Source organism: Nipponia nippon, unplaced genomic scaffold (genome assembly GCF_047370975.1).
Source record: "Nipponia nippon isolate SJK-2023a ecotype South Korea unplaced genomic scaffold, ASM4737097v1 scaffold_52, whole genome shotgun sequence".
Classification (NCBI taxonomy): domain Eukaryota; kingdom Metazoa; phylum Chordata; class Aves; order Pelecaniformes; family Threskiornithidae; genus Nipponia; species Nipponia nippon.
In genome coordinates, this window is record NW_028262372.1 from 213748 (window position 1) to 229730 (window position 15983).

General features: G+C 70.8%; 3 protein-coding genes across 7 annotated transcripts; 2 read left to right on the top strand and 1 right to left on the bottom strand.

Moving 5' to 3' along the window:
* Window positions 1-132: 132 nt before the first annotated feature.
* Window positions 133-10902, bottom strand: ZNF629 (zinc finger protein 629). Its single transcript, XM_087735052.1, has 7 exons — window positions 10770-10902; window positions 10583-10642; window positions 7944-10217; window positions 5559-7052; window positions 4557-5452; window positions 3971-4467; window positions 133-2933 (listed from the first exon to the last, which is right to left on the bottom strand). The coding sequence occupies exons 2-7, from the start codon at window positions 10632-10634 to the stop codon at window positions 212-214; spliced, it is 7935 nt and encodes a 2644-aa protein (XP_087591178.1). The 5' UTR covers window positions 10635-10642; window positions 10770-10902; the 3' UTR covers window positions 133-211.
* Window positions 3312-7506, top strand: ZNF668 (zinc finger protein 668). The gene is made up of 2 exons (XM_087735073.1): window positions 3312-3392; window positions 3989-7506. Exon 2 carries the CDS (start codon window positions 3994-3996, stop codon window positions 7324-7326), a length of 3333 nt encoding a protein of 1110 aa, XP_087591199.1. The 5' UTR covers window positions 3312-3392; window positions 3989-3993; the 3' UTR covers window positions 7327-7506.
* A 636-nt stretch (window positions 10903-11538) lies between the features above and the next one.
* MAPK7 (mitogen-activated protein kinase 7) lies at window positions 11539-15774 on the top strand. 5 transcript variants are annotated; one of them, XM_087735098.1, is made up of 7 exons: window positions 11539-11557; window positions 12065-12268; window positions 12506-12671; window positions 13007-14511; window positions 14751-15169; window positions 15266-15393; window positions 15496-15774. In XM_087735098.1, exons 2-7 carry the CDS (start codon window positions 12070-12072, stop codon window positions 15641-15643), a joined length of 2565 nt encoding a protein of 854 aa, XP_087591224.1. In that variant the 5' UTR covers window positions 11539-11557; window positions 12065-12069; the 3' UTR covers window positions 15644-15774. The 5 variants fall into 5 exon arrangements, with proteins under 5 accessions (XP_087591224.1, XP_087591223.1, XP_087591225.1 ...); XM_087735097.1 differs by lacking the exon at window positions 11539-11557 and having other exon boundaries at window positions 11838-12268; XM_087735099.1 differs by lacking the exon at window positions 11539-11557 and having other exon boundaries at window positions 11838-12268; window positions 14751-14912.
* Window positions 15775-15983: the final 209 nt, after the last annotated feature.

A 15983-nucleotide genomic window follows, 5' to 3' on the forward strand; every position in this document is an offset into this window, starting at 1 on the left:
GTCCCCAGTCCTATTTGGGGGGTCCCCGGCCCCACTCAGGGCACACTCGGGGGTCCCCAGCCCCTTTCTGGGGGTCCCCAGCCCCGATTCCAGGTCACGCCCCACAGAAAACCAAAATCCACCCAAAACCACTCCAAAACAACCCAAATTTAATCACGGGGAGGGAAATGGGGTCCGGAACCCCCCTGCACCCCCCCCCAGGACAACGCCGTCACCCATCAGCCTCGGCGCTCCCAGGGGAGCGGTGTCGGGGGGCATCGGGACGGTGTCGGGGGGGCCGGGACCCCCGGTGCTGCCCCCCAACCGCCTGTGTGGGGTGACACCGTGCCGGTGCTGCGGTCCGGGGGGCCGGGGAGGACTTGGCGGCCGTCCGACGGGCGCTTGGGGGGCTGCGGGACAGCGTGGTGGGCGCCGGGGAGGACTCCAACACCGTCACTGCCGCGTCCGGGTGTCCCGAGGAGGACTCGCACCCCGTTTCCCGTGGGTTGGGGTGTACCGGGGACGCCCCCGGTGCTGATAACGCTGTCTGGGGTGACGGGGAGGACTCCAACGCCGTCACCGGTGTGTTCAGGTGTCCCAGAGACGCCTGTAGCGCTGACAATGCGGTCTGGGGTGTCGAGGGGGACCCCAACGCCGTCTCCATTGCATCCAGGTGTCCCACAGACACCTCCACCGCCTGTAACGTGGTTGGTGGTGCCAAGGAGTCCTCCAACACTGTCTCCATCCCATCCAGGTGTCCCACAGACTTCTCCTCCACCTGTAGCGGTGGTGGTGATGCCAAAGAGTCCTCCAACACTGCCTCCATCGTGTCTAGCTGTTGTATAGACACCTCTGCCGCCTGTAACGTGGTTGGTGGTGCGGTAGAGTCCTCCAACACCATCTCCACTGCGTCCAGGCGTCCCATAGGCTTCTCCGCCTGTAACACTGGTGGTGCCAAAGAGTCCTCCAACACCGTCTCCATCCCATCCAGGTGTCCCATAGACACCTCTGCCACCCGTAATGCGGTTGGCGGTGCTGGTGAGTCCTCCGACACCGTCTCCACGGCGTCCGGCTGCGCCGGCGGCCCCTCGTCCGCCTGTAGGTCACCGGTGGCAGGGGGGTGCAGGCGCTGGTGGCCCAGGAGCTGCCGGCGCAGGCGGAAAGCCTTGGGGCAGAGCCCGCAGCGGTGCCGGCGGCGCTCGGCGTGGGTGCGCCGGTGGTTCTTCAGGGCCATCAGGTTGTAGAAGGCCTTGTGGCAGGCAGTGCAGCGGAAGAGGCCGGTGGTGTGGGTCTGCCGGTGGTTGACCAGGCTGCCAGCGTGCTTGTAGCTGCGGCCACACACCTCGCAGCAGAAGGGCCGGGCTGCTGCCTGTTGCCGCTCCTCCTCCTCACCGGCACAGGCGTCACACGCCGGTTCCCCACCCGGCGTTGCCGGCGCCGCCGCCGAGGGTCCTGCCTTGCAGCGGGGGTGGTTGCGGAGGTGGTTGCGGTAGGCGGCGAGGTTAGGGTAGCGTCGGGCGCAGACGGCGCAGGGGAAGATGCCGGTCTGGTGGGTTTGCCGGTGGTTGACCAGGCTGCCGCCGTGGCGGTAGGTCTTCCCGCAGACGCTACAGGCGTAGGGCCGCCGCTCGCCCCCCGCCACGTCGGCCAGGGCGGCCGCCTCCTCGGCGCGGTGGCTGCGGCTGTGCTCCCGCAGGCTCTCCAGGTCGGCAAAGGGCTGCCCGCAGTAGCCGCAGATGTGCCACAACTCGTCACCCGCCGCGTCCCCCCAACACCCCTCTGGCACTGCCACCGGCGCCGCCGACACCGCCGCGTGCTCCTGCCGGTGGTGCCGCGCCAGGTCGGCCTCACTGGGAAAGATGCTGCCGCACAGGCTGCAGAGAAAGGGCCGCTCTTCCTCCTCCTCCTCCTCCTCCTCCTCTTCCTCGCCCGCAACACCCCGCGGCCGCCTGTGCCGGCGGAAATGCGCCTGCAGCGCCGGGAGGCCGCCAAACTCCTTGGGGCATAGCGAGCACTGGTAGATGCCGGGCGGCGGCGCCGGTGGCAGCGGTGGTGCGGCGCAGCCGTTGCGGCGGTGGTGGTGACGGTGACGCCGCCGGCGGTGTCCCCGCAGGTGTCCCTTCAGCGCGCCCAGGTTGGAGAAGCGTTTGGCACAGAGGCTGCAGCCGAAATCGCCCGTCTGGTGCGTCTGCTTGTGGTTGATGAGGCTGCCCGAGTGCCGGTAGGTCTTCCCGCACACCTCGCACCGGTACACCCGCTCGGCGGCGGTGGCGGCGGTGGCGGCGTCGGCCACGCGTCGCGGCGCAGGCCGCCGTCCCCGGCGGTGCCCCCGGGCGTGGGTGCGCAGGGCCATCAGGTTGGGAAAGTGTTTGGGGCAGAGGGAACAGGCGAAGACGCCGGTGCGGTGGGTGTGCCGGTGGTTGGCCAGGCTACCCCGGTGCCGGTACCGCCGGCCGCACTCCCCACAGCCGTACAGCCGTCCCGTTGATGCCGCCGCCGCCGCCTCATCGCCACCGCCGTCCGTCCGTCCGTCCGCCTGTGCGCGCCGGTGGGCGCGGCGGTGGCTGTTGAGAGCGGCGAGGTTGTAGAGCTGTTTGCCGCAGGCGCTACAGCCGTAGACACCGGTTTGGTGGCTCTGGCGGTGGTTGACCAGGCTCCCGGCGTGCCGGTAGCTCCTCCCGCACTCCCCGCACCGGTACCGACGCTCGGCCGCCGGCGGCGCCGCGCACAGGCGCTCAGGGGACGGCGCCGGCGAGGCCGCCATGGCTGGGGGTGGGGGGAGACGGGGGGGACCCAGGCGTCCGGGACCACCCCCCGCGGACCCCCCGCCACCCGCCGGGGTCTCTCGGCGTCCCGCGGTGCACTGGGCTCCACAGGGGGCTGGAAGACAAAGAGTTAAATTGGGGAGGGGGGACCCCAAACCCCCCCAGTTTCCCCCAAAACGTGGGGACCCCCCCAAACCCCCCAAAACGTGGGGACCCCCCCCAAATCCCCCCAAAAACGTGGGGACCCCCCCCCAAACCCCCCAGCTTCCCCCAAAACGTGGGGACCCCCCCCAAACCCCCCCAAAACGTGGGGACCCCCCCCCCAAACCCCCCCAGTTTCCCCCCAAAACGTGGGGACCCCCCCCAACTTGGAGCGGCCCCGCCCCCCGGCCCCTCCCCCCCCCCCCCCCCGGGTGACCCCACCCCCCCGGGGGGGGTCCAGGCCCCCCCACCCCCCGCCCCTCCCCCCAGCCCCGCACCGGCGCCTCCTTTTGTTGCGGGGAGACCGGAAGCGCCCGCTGCCCCCGCCCCTTCCGCCCCCCCGGAAGCCACGCCCCCCGGGGGCCACGCCCCTCCCGCTTCCGCCACGCACCCGCCCCCCCAGGTCCTAGCGCCCGGCGCGCCGCGCCCGCAGCGGAGCCCCCCCAGGTAAGGACGGGTCCCCCCCCCGCGGGCATCGCGCCCCCCACCTCACCCCCCTTCCCATGATGCACTGCAGCCCGCACCCCCCCCCCCCCCCGCATTGCACGGCCCTTCCCGTGGTGCATCGCGCCCCCCCCCCCCCCCCCTTGCACGGACACCCCCCCCCCCCAATTGCACCCCCCCCCGGGGTGCATTGCCACCCTTAGGGCATTGCACAGCCCCCCCCCCCCAAATTGCACCCCCTTCCCATGGTGCATTGCAACACACCCCCCCGGCATTGCACCACCCTTCCCATGGTGCATTGCGGCCCCCCCATTGCACAGGGCCCCCCCCAAATTGCCCCCCCGGGTGCATTGCAACACCCCACACCCCCCCGCACCCCCTTCCCATGGTGCATTGCAACGCCCCTCCCCCGCCCGTGCCGCCATCTTGCAGCCGACAAAGGGGGGGGAGGGGCGACCACACTCCGGGGGGGGGGGGAGTGGGGTGACATCCCCCTCCCCCCACCTGGATGCAGCCTCCCCGGGGGCAAAATGGGAGCGGGGGGGGGGGGGGGGGGCGGGGGGGCCCTCCCCTCCCCCAACGTGGTGTTGTGTCCGCAGGGGCCATGGAGGAGCGGCCGCGGGGTCCAGGTGGGGACGGCGGCGGCGGTGGCACCCATGGGGACGTCGGTGGTGGTGGCACCCATGGGGACGGCGGCGGTGGCACCCATGGGGACGTCCATGGTGGTGGCACCCATGGGGACAGCGGCGGTGGCACCCATGGGGACGTCCATGGTGGTGGCACCCATGGGGACGTCGGTGGTGGTGGCACCCATGGGGACAGCGGCGGTGGCACCCATGGGGACGTCCATGGTGGTGGCACCCATGGGGACGTCGGCGGTGGCACCCATGGCCATGGCCATGACGTCACCCTTGGGGACCTCCAAGGCGACGCCCTTGATGACGCCCCTGGGGACGTCGGCGATGACACCCACAGCAGCGTCCGAGGCGCCGCCGCCCGTGGGGACCGCCACGGTGACGCCCAGGAGCCCCCCCAAGGGGACACGCGCGGGGACCTCCACGGTGACGCCGAAGAAGACCTCCAAGACGTCTCCCATGGGCACCTCCATGGCCACGCCCCCGCCCCGCCCGCCCCCGCCAAGTCCGGGAGCCGCTACAAGTGTCCCACCTGCGCCACCACCTTCCCCGCCGCGCCGCGGGCCCTGCGCCACGCCCGGGCGCACGCAGCCGCCACGCCTGGGAGCGGCACCACCGCCACCACCGCCGCCGACAGGTCTAGGGGTGCCGCCGCCGCCGCCGCGTCCGGAGGTGCCGCTGCCACCAGGTCCAGAGGTGCCACCGCCACGATGGATGCGTCCACCGCCTCCGGAGGTGCCACCACCAGGTCCAGGAGTGCCACCGCAGCCAGGTCGAGAGGTGCCACGGCGGCTGCACCGACCACCTCCATAGGTGCCACCACCACCAGGTCCAGAGGTGCCACCGCCACCAGGTCCAGAGGTGCCACCGCCGCCGCGCACGGAGGTGCCGTCGCCACGACGGATGTTTCTGAAACGGCTGGAGATGCTGCTACCACAACGGACGTCTCCGAAGAATCTGGGGGTGCCACCACCGCGACGGACACGTCCACCACTTCTGTGGGCACCGCCACCAGGTCCAGAGGTGCCACCACCGCCAGGTCCAGGGGTGCCACCACCGCCGCCGCCTCTGGAGGTGCTGCCACCACGACGGATGCATCCAAAGCATCGGGAGACTCCGCCGCACCCGGAGATGCCGCCACCATGGCGGACGTGTCCAAAACAGCTGGAGGTGCCGCCACCACCGGCCGGTCCAGAGGTGCCACCGCCACCAGGTCCAGAGGCGTCACCGCCACGAGGGCTGATCCCACCGCTACGACAGCCGCGTCCAAAGCAGCCGGAGGTGCCGCCACCACCACGATGGACGCGTCCAAAGCATCCGGAGATGCCACCACCAGCGCATCGGGCGGTGCCGGCGGTGCGGTAGATGCCCCCAAAGCACCCGGAGGTGCCACCGCCACCACCTCCGAAGCATCCGGAGATGCCAGCGCTACCACCACCGCCACGGACGCCCCCTGCTCCGCCTGTCCCCGCCCCGCTCCCCCCTTCCCCTGCGCCGCCTGCTCCAAGTCCTACGGCACCCTCTCCAAGCTGACCATCCACCAGCGCGCCCACACTGGCGAACGTCCCTTCTCCTGCCCGGATTGCCCCAAATCCTTCGCCGACCCTTCCGTCTACCGCAAACACCGGCGCGGTCACGCCGGGCTGCGTCCCCACCGCTGCGGCGCCTGCCCCAAAGCCTACGCCGAGCGCAAGGACCTCCGCAACCACCAGCGCAGCCACACGGGCGAGCGGCCCTTCCTCTGCGCCGAGTGCGGCAAGAGCTTCGGCCGTTCCTCCTCCCTCGCCTGCCACCAGCGCATCCACGCCCCCCGCAAGCCCTACGCCTGCGGCACCTGCGGCAAGGCCTTCACCCAGCTCTCCTCCTTCCAGAGCCACCAGCGCGTCCACACCGGGGAGCGGCCCTACCTCTGCCCCCAGTGCGGGCGGATGTTCTCCGACCCCTCCAGCTACCGCCGCCACCAGCGCGCCCACCAAGGCGTGAAGCCCTACGGCTGCGGGGAATGCGGCAAAGCTTTCCGGCAGCCGGCGGATCTGGCGGTGCACCGGCGGACCCATACGGGCGAGCGGCCGTGGCGGTGCGGGGAGTGCGGCAAAGCCTTCGTGGCCTCCTGGGACCTCAAGCGGCACCGGCTGACCCACACGGGCGAGCGGCCGTGGCGGTGCGGGGAGTGCGGGAAGGGTTTCGGGGAACGGGCGGCGCTGGGCAAGCACCGGCGGACGCACTCCGGCGAGAGGCCCTACGCCTGCGGGCGCTGCGGGAAGGGCTTCGGAGGGGCCTCGGGGCTGCGCAAGCACGAGAGGACGCACGGGAAGCAGGAGGCGGGAGACGGGGACAGCACGGCCGCCGGCGGGGCCGCGGACATGGCCGCCGGGGCTGGCTTCAACATGGCCACCGGCGCTGGCCTCAACGTGGCCGCCAGACCTGGCCTCAGTATTGCTGGAGGTGGTCAGGGTGTGGCCACCAGACTTGGCTATGACATGGCTGCTGGAGCTGGCCACAGTATGGCTGCCAGAGTTGGCCACGGTATGGCCGCCGGCGTTGGGCATGACGTGGGTGGCCAACCTGGCCACATTATGGCCACTGGTGTTGGCCGTGGCATGGCTGCCGGCAGCGGGCGTGACCTGGGTGGTCAGCCTGGCCCCAGCGTGGCCACCGGCGTTGGCCATGGCATGGCTGCTGGCGTCGGGCACAACGCGGGTGCCCAGCCTGGCCACACTGTGGCTGCCAGCGTTGGCCATGGCATGACCGCCGGCATCGGGCACGACGTGGTTGCCCAACCTGGCCACAAAGTGGCTGCCGGAGCTGGCCACAATATGGCCACTGGACTTGGCCATGACATGGCCAACAGAGCTGGCCACGCCATGGCTGCCCAAGCCGGCTGTGACGTGGCCGCCGCTACTGGGCGGGACGCGGGTCACGACGTGGCCGCTGGACTCGGCCACGGCGTGGCCGCCTCCCCCGCAACGGGGCCCATCGCGGCCACCGGCGCCGGTCACGACATGGCGGCCGCCGGCGGAGCCGTGGGCTGTGGCGGCCTCAACATGGCTGCCCCGAACCTGGCCGCGCCCAACATGGCCGCCCCCATCGGAGGCCCCAACATGGCTGCCCCGAGGGCGTGCCTGACCGCCGGGGGCGTGGCCCCGCCCGACCCCCCGGAGCCCCGCCCCTTCGCCTGCCCCCTCTGCCCCAAGCGCTTCGGGGCCCGGGCGGGGCTGCGCAAGCATCAGCGTCGTCACGGCCCCGCCCCTTCCCCGCCGTCCCCGCCCACCCCGGGCCCCGCCCCTGCTGGAACAGCTTAGCTACAGCCACGCCCTCGGGGGGCCTCGCCCCCACTCTCCCCACCCCATGGCAGCAAGGGGGCGGGGCCTCTCCAGCCCCTGCCTCAGCAGGAAAGGGGTGGGGCTCCTTGGGGGTGGGGCATCGCACGGCCCCGCCCCTTCCCCCGCCCCCTCGCGTGTTAATGGCAAATAAATGGCCGCTCCCGCGCCTCCGCCTCCGCCTCTCTCTCGGGCAGCGACAACTCTCCGATTTGGGGGTTTCACCATCTTTATTTGGGCCCCCTCCCCCCCCCCAACCCCCCCCGACCAATGGTGGCAGAGCTCTCCCACGGCTCGGCCAATCGTGCGGTGCCTCCCCCCCCCCCCCCCGGCCTGCTGCCCAGCCAATGGCTGCACAGGATCTTGGCCAATCCCCTGTCAGTATTTCCCCACCCTGCTATCGCCCAATGAATCCCGTTCACAGCCAATCCCACATCAGTCCCGCCCCCTGCTCTCAGCCAATCCCCTCTCAGTACGCCCCCTCCCCTCAGCCAATCCCCTACCAGCATCATCCCCCCCTCCACATCATTGCTCTTGGCCAATCCCGCCCCTCCCTGTCCCCACCCAATCACCCACCCCTGCCACACCCACCCCTCAGCCAATGGCGTCGTGCGAGGGGGGGGGTGTCTTCGGGATAGGCTCCGCCCCTCGGGGGTCTGGCACCTCGGGGTGCTCCCCCACGGGGGTCTCCTCCACCATGGGGCCTCCCCCCAGCCGTGGGTGCCCCTGGGGGCTCCGGCTCTTGGGGTGCTCCGCCACGGTCTGCAAGGCCTGGTGCACCCCAACTCTCGTGGTCTTTGGGTGCTCCTCCATCTCCAAGCCTTGGTGCACCCCAACTCTCGTGGTCTTTGGGTGCTCCTCCATCTCCAAGCCTTGGTGCACCCCAACTCTCGTGGTCTTTGGGTGCTCCTCCATCTCCAAGCCTTGGTGCACCCCAACTCTCGTGGTCTTTGGGTGCTCCTCCATCTCCAAGCCTTGGTGCACCCCAACTCTCGTGGTCTTTGGGTGCTCCTCCATCTCCAAGCCTTGGTGCACCCCAACTCTCGTGGTCTTTGGGTGCTCCTCCATCTCCAAGCCTTGGTGCACCCCAACTCTCGTGGTCTTTGGGTGCTCCTCCATCTCCAAGCCTTGGTGCACCCCAACTCTCGTGGTCTTTGGGTGCTCCTCCATCTCCAAGCCTTGGTGCACCCCAACTCTCGTGGTCTTTGGGTGCTCCTCCATCTCCAAGCCTTGGTGCACCCCAACTCTCGTGGTCTTTGGGTGCTCCTCCATCTCCAAGCCTTGGTGCACCCCAACTCTCGTGGTCTTTGGGTGCTCCTCCATCTCCAAGCCTTGGTGCACCCCAACTCTCGTGGTCTTTGGGTGCTCCTCCATCTCCAAGCCTTGGTGCACCCCAACTCTCGTGGTCTTTGGGTGCTCCTCCATCTCCAAGCCTTGGTGCACCCCAACTCTCGTGGTCTTTGGGTGCTCCTCCATCTCCAAGCCTTGGTGCACCCCAACTCTCGTGGTCTTTGGGTGCTCCTCCAACATCTCCAATCCTGGTTGAACCTCCAACGTCTTGGTTTTTAGGTGCCCCTCCAACGCCTCCAAACCTGGTTGAACCTCCAACGCCTCCAAACTTGGTTGCACCCCAAATGTCTTGGTCTTTGGGTGCCCCTCCATCATCTCCAAGCTTGGCTGAGCTTCCAACGTCTCCAAGCCTGGTTGAACCTCCAACGTCTTGGTCTTCGGGTGCGCCTCCAACGCCTGCGCCGCCCCGTGGGCCTCCTCCAGGTGCACCCGCTCGTGGGTGATGAGGTTGGAGCTCTGGCTGAAGCGGCGGCCGCAGCGGGCGCAGCCGTAGGGCCGCTCGCCGGTGTGGGTCCGCCGGTGCTGCTCCAGGTGGGCGCTGCGGACAAAAGCCCGGCCGCACTCCCCGCAGCCGTAGGGTTTCTCCCCGGTGTGGATGCGCTGGTGCCGCACCAGGGTGGAGCTCATGCCGAATGCCTTGCCGCACTCGCCGCAGCGGTAGGGCCGCTCACCGGCATGCGTCCGCCGGTGCAGGGCCAGGTTGGAGCGGAGGGCGAAGGCTTGCCCGCACTCCCCGCAGGCGAAGGGTCGCTCCTCCCCGTGCGCCCGTTGGTGCCGCGCCAGCGCCGAGCGCAGCCCGAAGGCTCGCCCGCACTCCCCGCAGCGGTGCGGCTGCAAACCCAAGTGCAACCGTCGGTGCTTGGCCAAGGTGGCCCCGTGGCCGAAGCGTTTGCCGCACTCGGCGCAGGCAAAGGGCTTCTCGCCGCTGTGGCTGCGCTGGTGCTGGATGAGCTCCGAGCTTTGGACGAAGCCTTTGCCGCACTCGCCGCAGCGGAAGGGCTTCTCGCCGCCGTGGGTCTTGCCGTGCTTGAGGAGGTTGGCGCGTTGGGCGAAGCTCTTGCCGCACTGGCCGCAACGGTAGGGTCGTTCGCCGGAGTGGCTGGCTTGGTGTTGGAGGAGGTCAGAGCTACGGTAAAACGCTTTCCGGCACTGACCGCAGGCGTAGGGCCGCTCGCCGGCGTGGGCACGCTGGTGTTTCACCAGGTTGGTGCTTTGGCTGAAGGCTTTGCCGCATTCGGCGCAGGCGTAGGGGCGCTCGCCGGTGTGGGTGCGGCGGTGCTGAGCCAGGTTGGAGCTCCAGCCGAAAGCTTTGCCGCAGTCGCCGCACTTGTAGGGCCGCTCGCCGGTGTGGGTCCGGAGGTGCTGGGCCAGGTGGGAGCGCTGGGCGAAACGTTTGCCGCACTCGCCGCAGGCGTTGGGGCGTTCGCCCGTGTGGCTGCGCCGGTGACGCTCCAGCTTCGACCACTGGCCGAAGGCTTTGCCGCACTCGCTGCAGATGTAGGGGCGGCCGGGGGGGGCTCCGGCTGCGCCGGGGGGAGGCGTCAGGGACCCCGGGGATGGGGTGTGTCCCCCCCCCCCAGTCCCGGTGTGGGTCGAGGGGTCCTGGACACCGGGGTCCCCTCTTCTACCTCATCCCGGCGTGGGTCAAGGGGTCCCGGACGCCGGGGTCCCCTCCTTTACCCCACCCTGGGAGGGGCTGGGGGTCCCGGATGCCGGGGTCCCCCCTTCTGCCTAACCCTGGGAAGGGTTGGGGGTCCCGGACACCAGGGTCCCCCCTTCTGCCCGACCCTGGGAGGGGTTGGGGGTCCCAGAGGCCGGGGTCCCCTCCTTTACCCCACCCTGGGAGGGGTTGGGGGTCCCGGCCGCCGGGGTCCCCCGGGGGTCTCACCTGCTGCCGGCTCCGCAGGGGCGTCCTCAGCGGCTGCGGTCGGGGCGTCCATGGGGCAGCCTGGGGGGGGGTGGGGTGGGGAAGACACACGGGGCACATCACGGGGGGCCGGGGGGACCCACAGCTGCCCCATGGCAGGCGGGGTTGGGGGTCTCGGGGGTCCCGGGCGCCCGGGGCCTGACCTTACCTGAGGGGCGGGCGCTGGCCTGCCTGGTCCTGGGGCCGTGGGTCGCGGTGGGGCCCGGGGGCCTGGTCCTGGGGCCGTGGGTCGCGGTGGGGCCCGGGGGCCTGGTCCTGGGGCCGTGGGTCGCGGTGGGGCCCGGGGGCCTGGTCCTGGGGCCGTGGGTCGCGGTGGGGCCCGGGGGCCTGGTCCTGGGGCCGTGGGTCGCGGTGGGGCCTGGGGGCCTGGTCCCCCCCCCGGGGCCTGGGGGTCGCGGTGGGGCCTGGGGGCCTGGTCCCCCCCCCGGGGCCTGGGGGTCGCGGTGGGGCCCGGGTCCACACCGGGGGCGGGGGGGGGGGGAGCTCCCGGCGCCCCCCAAGCTGCGGGGCCGAGAGAGAAGGGGGCGTGTCCGTCGGCCAAGCCCCGCCCACTGTGACGCCACTTCCTTTACCCATCTCCCCCCTTCCACCTCCCCATGGCAACGCCCCCTTAGTAACGCCCGCCCCATAGCAACGCCCGCCCCATAGCAACAGCGGGAAGAATGAGGGGAAAGGGGGCGTGGCCCGCTTGGCCGCGCCCTCCCCCGGCGCTGATTGGCCGGCGGGAGCGAGGGGAGGGCGTGGCCGGAGGGGTGTGGCCGGGGAAGCGGTGAGTGGAAGGGAGCGCCGGCGGGGCGGGGCGGGGAGGCGTGGCCAAGGCGCTGATTGGGGGGGGTGGCGGTGGAAGGGGAGGGGCGTGGCCGGGCGGCGTCATATCCGGGCGCCGCGGGGAGCGGCGGGAGCGGCGCCCGGGGGGGGGGGGGGGGGAAGGAGGAGGTGAGTGGTCCCTGGGGGGGTTTGACCCCCCCCGTCACCATGGCAACCGCCCCATCGCCATGGCAACCGCCCCGGCCCCATGGCAACCGCCCCATCGCCATGGCAACCGCCCCGGCCCCATCGCTGCGGCGACTGAGGCCTCTCCCGGGGCCGCTGTGGGGTGTGGGGAGGGCGGGTGGGGGCCCTGGGAGATGTGGGGCCCTGGGAGATGTGGGGCCGGGAGATGTGGGGTCTGGGAGATGTGGGGCCGGGAGATGTGGGGCCGGGAGATGTGGGGTCTGGGAGATGTGGGGCCGGGAGATGTGGGGCCCTGGGAGATGTGGGGCCGGGAGATGTGGGGCCGGGAGATGTGGGGCCCTGGGAGATGTGGGGCCGGGAGATGTGGGGCCCTGGGAGATGTGGGGCCCTGGGAGATGTGGGGCCCTGGGAGATGTGGGGCCGGGAGATGTGGGGCCGGGAGATGTGGGGCCCGGGTCCCCGGCTCCGTGCCCTGATGAGGTGGCGCAGGGGCCATGACGGAGCCGGAGGCGGAGGCCGGGGGCCGGCGGGACCCCCCCGGGCGAGGTTCGGGGGCCGGCGGGGGCCCCCTGGCCCTGCTGAAGGCGCGGGCGCTGGACGTCACCTTCGAGGTGGGGGACGAGTACGAGGTCATCGAGACCATCGGCACCGGCGCCTACGGTGTCGTCAGCTCCGCCCGACGCCGCGACACCGGTGAGACGGGCGCCTGGGCCCCCCCAGGACGCCTGGGTCCCCTTGGGTGGGCGATCGGGGGGCTCCCGGACGCCTGGGTCCCCTTGGGTGGGCGATTGGGGGGCACCAAGACGCCTGGGTCCCCTTGGGTGGAGGTTTCCCGGACGCCCGCGTCCCCTTGGGTGCTCGGGTGGGCACCCTGGGGGCCGTCGGGGCGGGTGACGAGCCCCCCGGACGCCTGGGTCCGTGGGACGTCAGGTCAGCAGGTGGCCATCAAGAAGATCCCCAACGCCTTTGACGTGGTGACCAACGCCAAGCGGACCCTGCGGGAGCTGAAGATCCTCAAGCACTTCAAGCACGACAACATCATCGGCATCAAGGACATCCTCAAGCCCACCGTCCCTTACGGCGAGTTCCGCTCCGTGTGCGTGCCCCGGATGCCTGGGTCCCCGCCACGGTGTCCCCTCAGATGCCTGGGTCCGTGGGGTGGTGGTGGCCCCCACAGGGACGTCTCCATCCCCTCCTGGGTGCTCTTGCGGGGCAGGAGAACGTGTGGGATGGAGCCCGCTTGGCCAGTTGGGTCCGTTGGGTGGTGGTGGCCCCCATAGGGACGTTCCCAGCCCCCCTGGCCACTCCCGGGGGGCAGCAGGACACGTGGGATGGAGCCCACCTGGCCACCGGGGCTCATGGGGCGGGGCGGTGCCCACGGGGACGTCTCCAGCCCCTCCCGGACGCCTGGGTCCCCCTTCCTGCCTGCAGCTACGTGGTGCTGGACCTGATGGAGAGCGACCTCCACCAGATCATCCACTCGGCGCAGCCGTTGACGCTGGAGCACGTCCGCTACTTCCTCTACCAGCTCCTGCGGGGCCTGAAGTACATCCACTCGGCCAACGTCCTCCACCGCGACCTGAAGCCGAGCAACCTCTTGGTGAACGAGAACTGCGAGCTGAAGATCGGGGACTTCGGCATGGCCCGGGGGCTGGGGGCTGACCCGCGGCACGCCAAGGCCTTCCTCACCGAGTACGTGGCCACCCGCTGGTACCGGGCGCCAGAGCTGCTGCTCTCGCTCCACCGCTACACCCGCGCCATTGACATGTGGTCGGTTGGGTGCATCTTCGCCGAGATGTTGGGTCGCCGGCAGCTCTTCCCCGGCAGGAACTATGTCCATCAGCTGCAGCTCATCATGGCCGTGCTGGGAACGCCTCCGGCCACCGTCATGGCTGCCATCGGCGCCGAACGGGTGCGGGCGTACGTGCAGAGCCTGCCGCCGCGGCCGGCGGTGCCTTGGGAGAGCCTCTTCGGCGACGCCGAGCCGGCGGCGTTGGCGCTGTTGGGTCGGATGCTGCGCTTTGACCCACGGGAGCGGGTGGGAGTGGCCGAGGCGCTGCGGCACCCATTTTTGGCCAAGTACCACGACCCTGAGGACGAGCCCGAGTGCGTCCCCGCCTTCGATTTTGCCTTCGACCGCCAGGCGCTCACCAAGGAGGAGATCAAGGCGGCCATCGTGGCCGAGATCGCCGACTTCCATGCCCGCCGTGACGGTATCCGGCGGCAAATTGCCTTCGCCCCGGCCGGCGGCACCGAAAGCACAGCCGGCGGAGCCGGTGTCGGTGTCAACTCGGCCAATGGTGCCATGGCCAACGTTAACGTCCCCATGGGCGACATCAACGCGGCCAACGTTGGCGTCAACACAACTAACGTCAACGTCGCCAACGTCAGCATGGCCAACGCCAATGTCAATATGGCCAACGCCAATGTCAATATGGCCAACGTCAACGTGGTCAACTCCAGTGTCAACATGGCCAACATCAACATGGGCAACGTCAGCATGGCCAATGCCAGCGTCACCGTGGCCAACGCCAGTGTCAACGTGGCCAATGCTGCCATGGCCAACGTCAACGTGGCCAACGTCAGCATGGCCAACGCTGCCATGGCCAACATCAGTGCCACCATGAACAGCAATGTCAATGTGGCCAACGCCGCCATGGGCAACGTCAACGCCACCATGGCCAACGTCAACGCAGCCAATGTCAACGTGTCCAATGCCACAGTGACCAGTGTTGGCCCCGCCTGGCCCTGCGCTGACGTGGACATGCCGAGCCCTGGCCCCGCCCCTGCCCCCGACTGCCCAATGGACTCTCCCCGGGTGAAGGCGGAGCCAGGGGCCCCCGTGGCACCCAAGCGGGACGGTGCCATCTCCGACGACACCAAGGCCGCCCTCAAGGCTGCTCTGCTCAAGTCGGCCATGAGGAACAAGAGCAAAGGTGAGGGGCGCCTGGAGGCCGGGGTCCCCCGAGGGGCTGGGGTGCGGCGGGGGCTCCTGGGTCCCCCGATGCGTTAAAGGGTTGGGTTGGGGGCGCCTTCCCAAATTCTTGGTTGCCAGATGTTGGTTGCGGTTGGGTTGGTGGCTCCATCCCCGGACTCCTGCGTCCCAGGGGTTGGGTTGAGGTTGGGGTTGGGTTGGGTTGGTGGCTCCGTCCCTGATCTCCTGCGTTCCCCTCAGAGCCGCCGTGCGCGGCCCCGGAGGTGCCGGAGGGCCGGAAGCCGGTGACGGCAGCGGAACGGCAGCGGGAGCGGGAGGAGAAGCGCCGGCGGCGGCAGGAGCGGGCGAAGGAGCGGGAGAAGAAGCAACGGGAGCGGGAGCGACGCGAGCCCCGAGGCCGCGGTGAGGGGCTCCGGGGGCTCGTCCTCACCGACGACGACCGTCACCTCCTTGAGCGCTGGACCAAGATGCGGGACGGGGCCCCCCCTCGCCCCCCGCCCCCTCCCCGTCCCCCCGCCCCTCCTCCCCCTTGCCCCCAACCTTGCGGGGGACCCCCCGAAACTTGGCCGGGCCCCGAGGTCTGGCCGGAGCCCCCCGCCGCTCCCCTCCCGGCAGACCCCGACGTGGCCACCGTCACCCAGCAGCTCTCCAAGTCGCAGGTGAGGGTCCCAGGTGTCCCCCGGCCGGGGGGGGGGGACCCTGGCGTCGTGGCTTGGCCTCCATCCTCATCATCCTCATCATCATCTCCCCCGTAGGTGGAGGACCTGCTGCCCCCCGTCTTTTCGGTGACCCCCAAGGGAAGCGGGGCCGGCTACGGGGTGGGCTTCGACCTGGAGGAGTTCCTCAGCCAATCGCTGGACATGGTGGGGGACACCAAGGACAGGTGAGCGGGGACCCAAGCGTCCGGGCGGGGAGGGGACCCCGGCGTCCGGGCGAAGACCCCGGCGTTGGGGCTGAGGACACCCCCCGCCCCTCCCCACCGCAGCCAAGGCGATTCGGCGCCGCTCTCGGCATCGCTGCTCGCCGATTGGCTGGAGGTCCATCGCCTGAGCCCCGCCGCCCTCGAGAGCCTCCAGCGCGACCTCCAGCTCGGCTCCCCCATGCTGCTCGCCGACGACCTCCCGGACCCCTAACGGAGGGGACCCGGCCGCCCTGGCCCCGCCCTCCCGGCGTCCAGGCCCCGCCCTCCCGGCGTCCAGGCCCCGCCCTCCCGGCGCCTTGGCCCCGCCCTCCCGGCGCCCAATTAAATTTGTAAGGAAACGGCCCCGTTTCGTGCCCCCCCGTCCGAGGGACCTGGGCGTCTGGGCGTCGGTCTCGGCTCTTTGGGGACCTATAGCAGCTATAGGGAATGGTGGGGGGCGGCGGGACCTCGTGTGGGGCTGTCGGAGACTCTGCAGACCTATAGGAGCCGTAGGGGGCTGTAGGGAGCCACGGAGGCTGTATGGGGACGTATGGGCTCTATAGCCTTGTTGG

What these genes read in the sequence shown, in the direction of transcription:
- ZNF668 (XM_087735073.1), top strand. Translation starts at nt 3,994, where the DNA reads ATGGAGGAGCGGCCGCGGGGTCCAGGTGGGGACGGCGGCGGCGGTGGC.
- MAPK7 (XM_087735098.1), top strand. Translation starts at nt 12,070, where the DNA reads ATGACGGAGCCGGAGGCGGAGGCCGGGGGCCGGCGGGACCCCCCCGGG. An exon ending in TACGGCGAGTTCCGCTCCGT is followed by an intron (nt 12,672 to 13,006) that starts GTGCGTGCCCCG and finishes TCCTGCCTGCAG; the next exon opens with CTACGTGGTGCTGGACCTGA. An exon ending in AGCAGCTCTCCAAGTCGCAG is followed by an intron (nt 15,170 to 15,265) that starts GTGAGGGTCCCA and finishes TCTCCCCCGTAG; the next exon opens with GTGGAGGACCTGCTGCCCCC.
- ZNF629 (XM_087735052.1), bottom strand. Translation starts at nt 10,634, where the DNA reads ATGGACGCCCCGACCGCAGCCGCTGAGGACGCCCCTGCGGAGCCGGCA. An exon ending in CCCCTCGCACGACGCCATTG is followed by an intron (nt 7,053 to 7,943) that starts GCTGAGGGGTGG and finishes AGGCCGCCACAG; the next exon opens with CCCACGGCTCCGCCGGCGGC. An exon ending in CCCTGCGGACACAACACCAC is followed by an intron (nt 2,934 to 3,970) that starts GTTGGGGGAGGG and finishes GGGGGGTTTGGG; the next exon opens with GGGGTCCCCACGTTTTGGGG.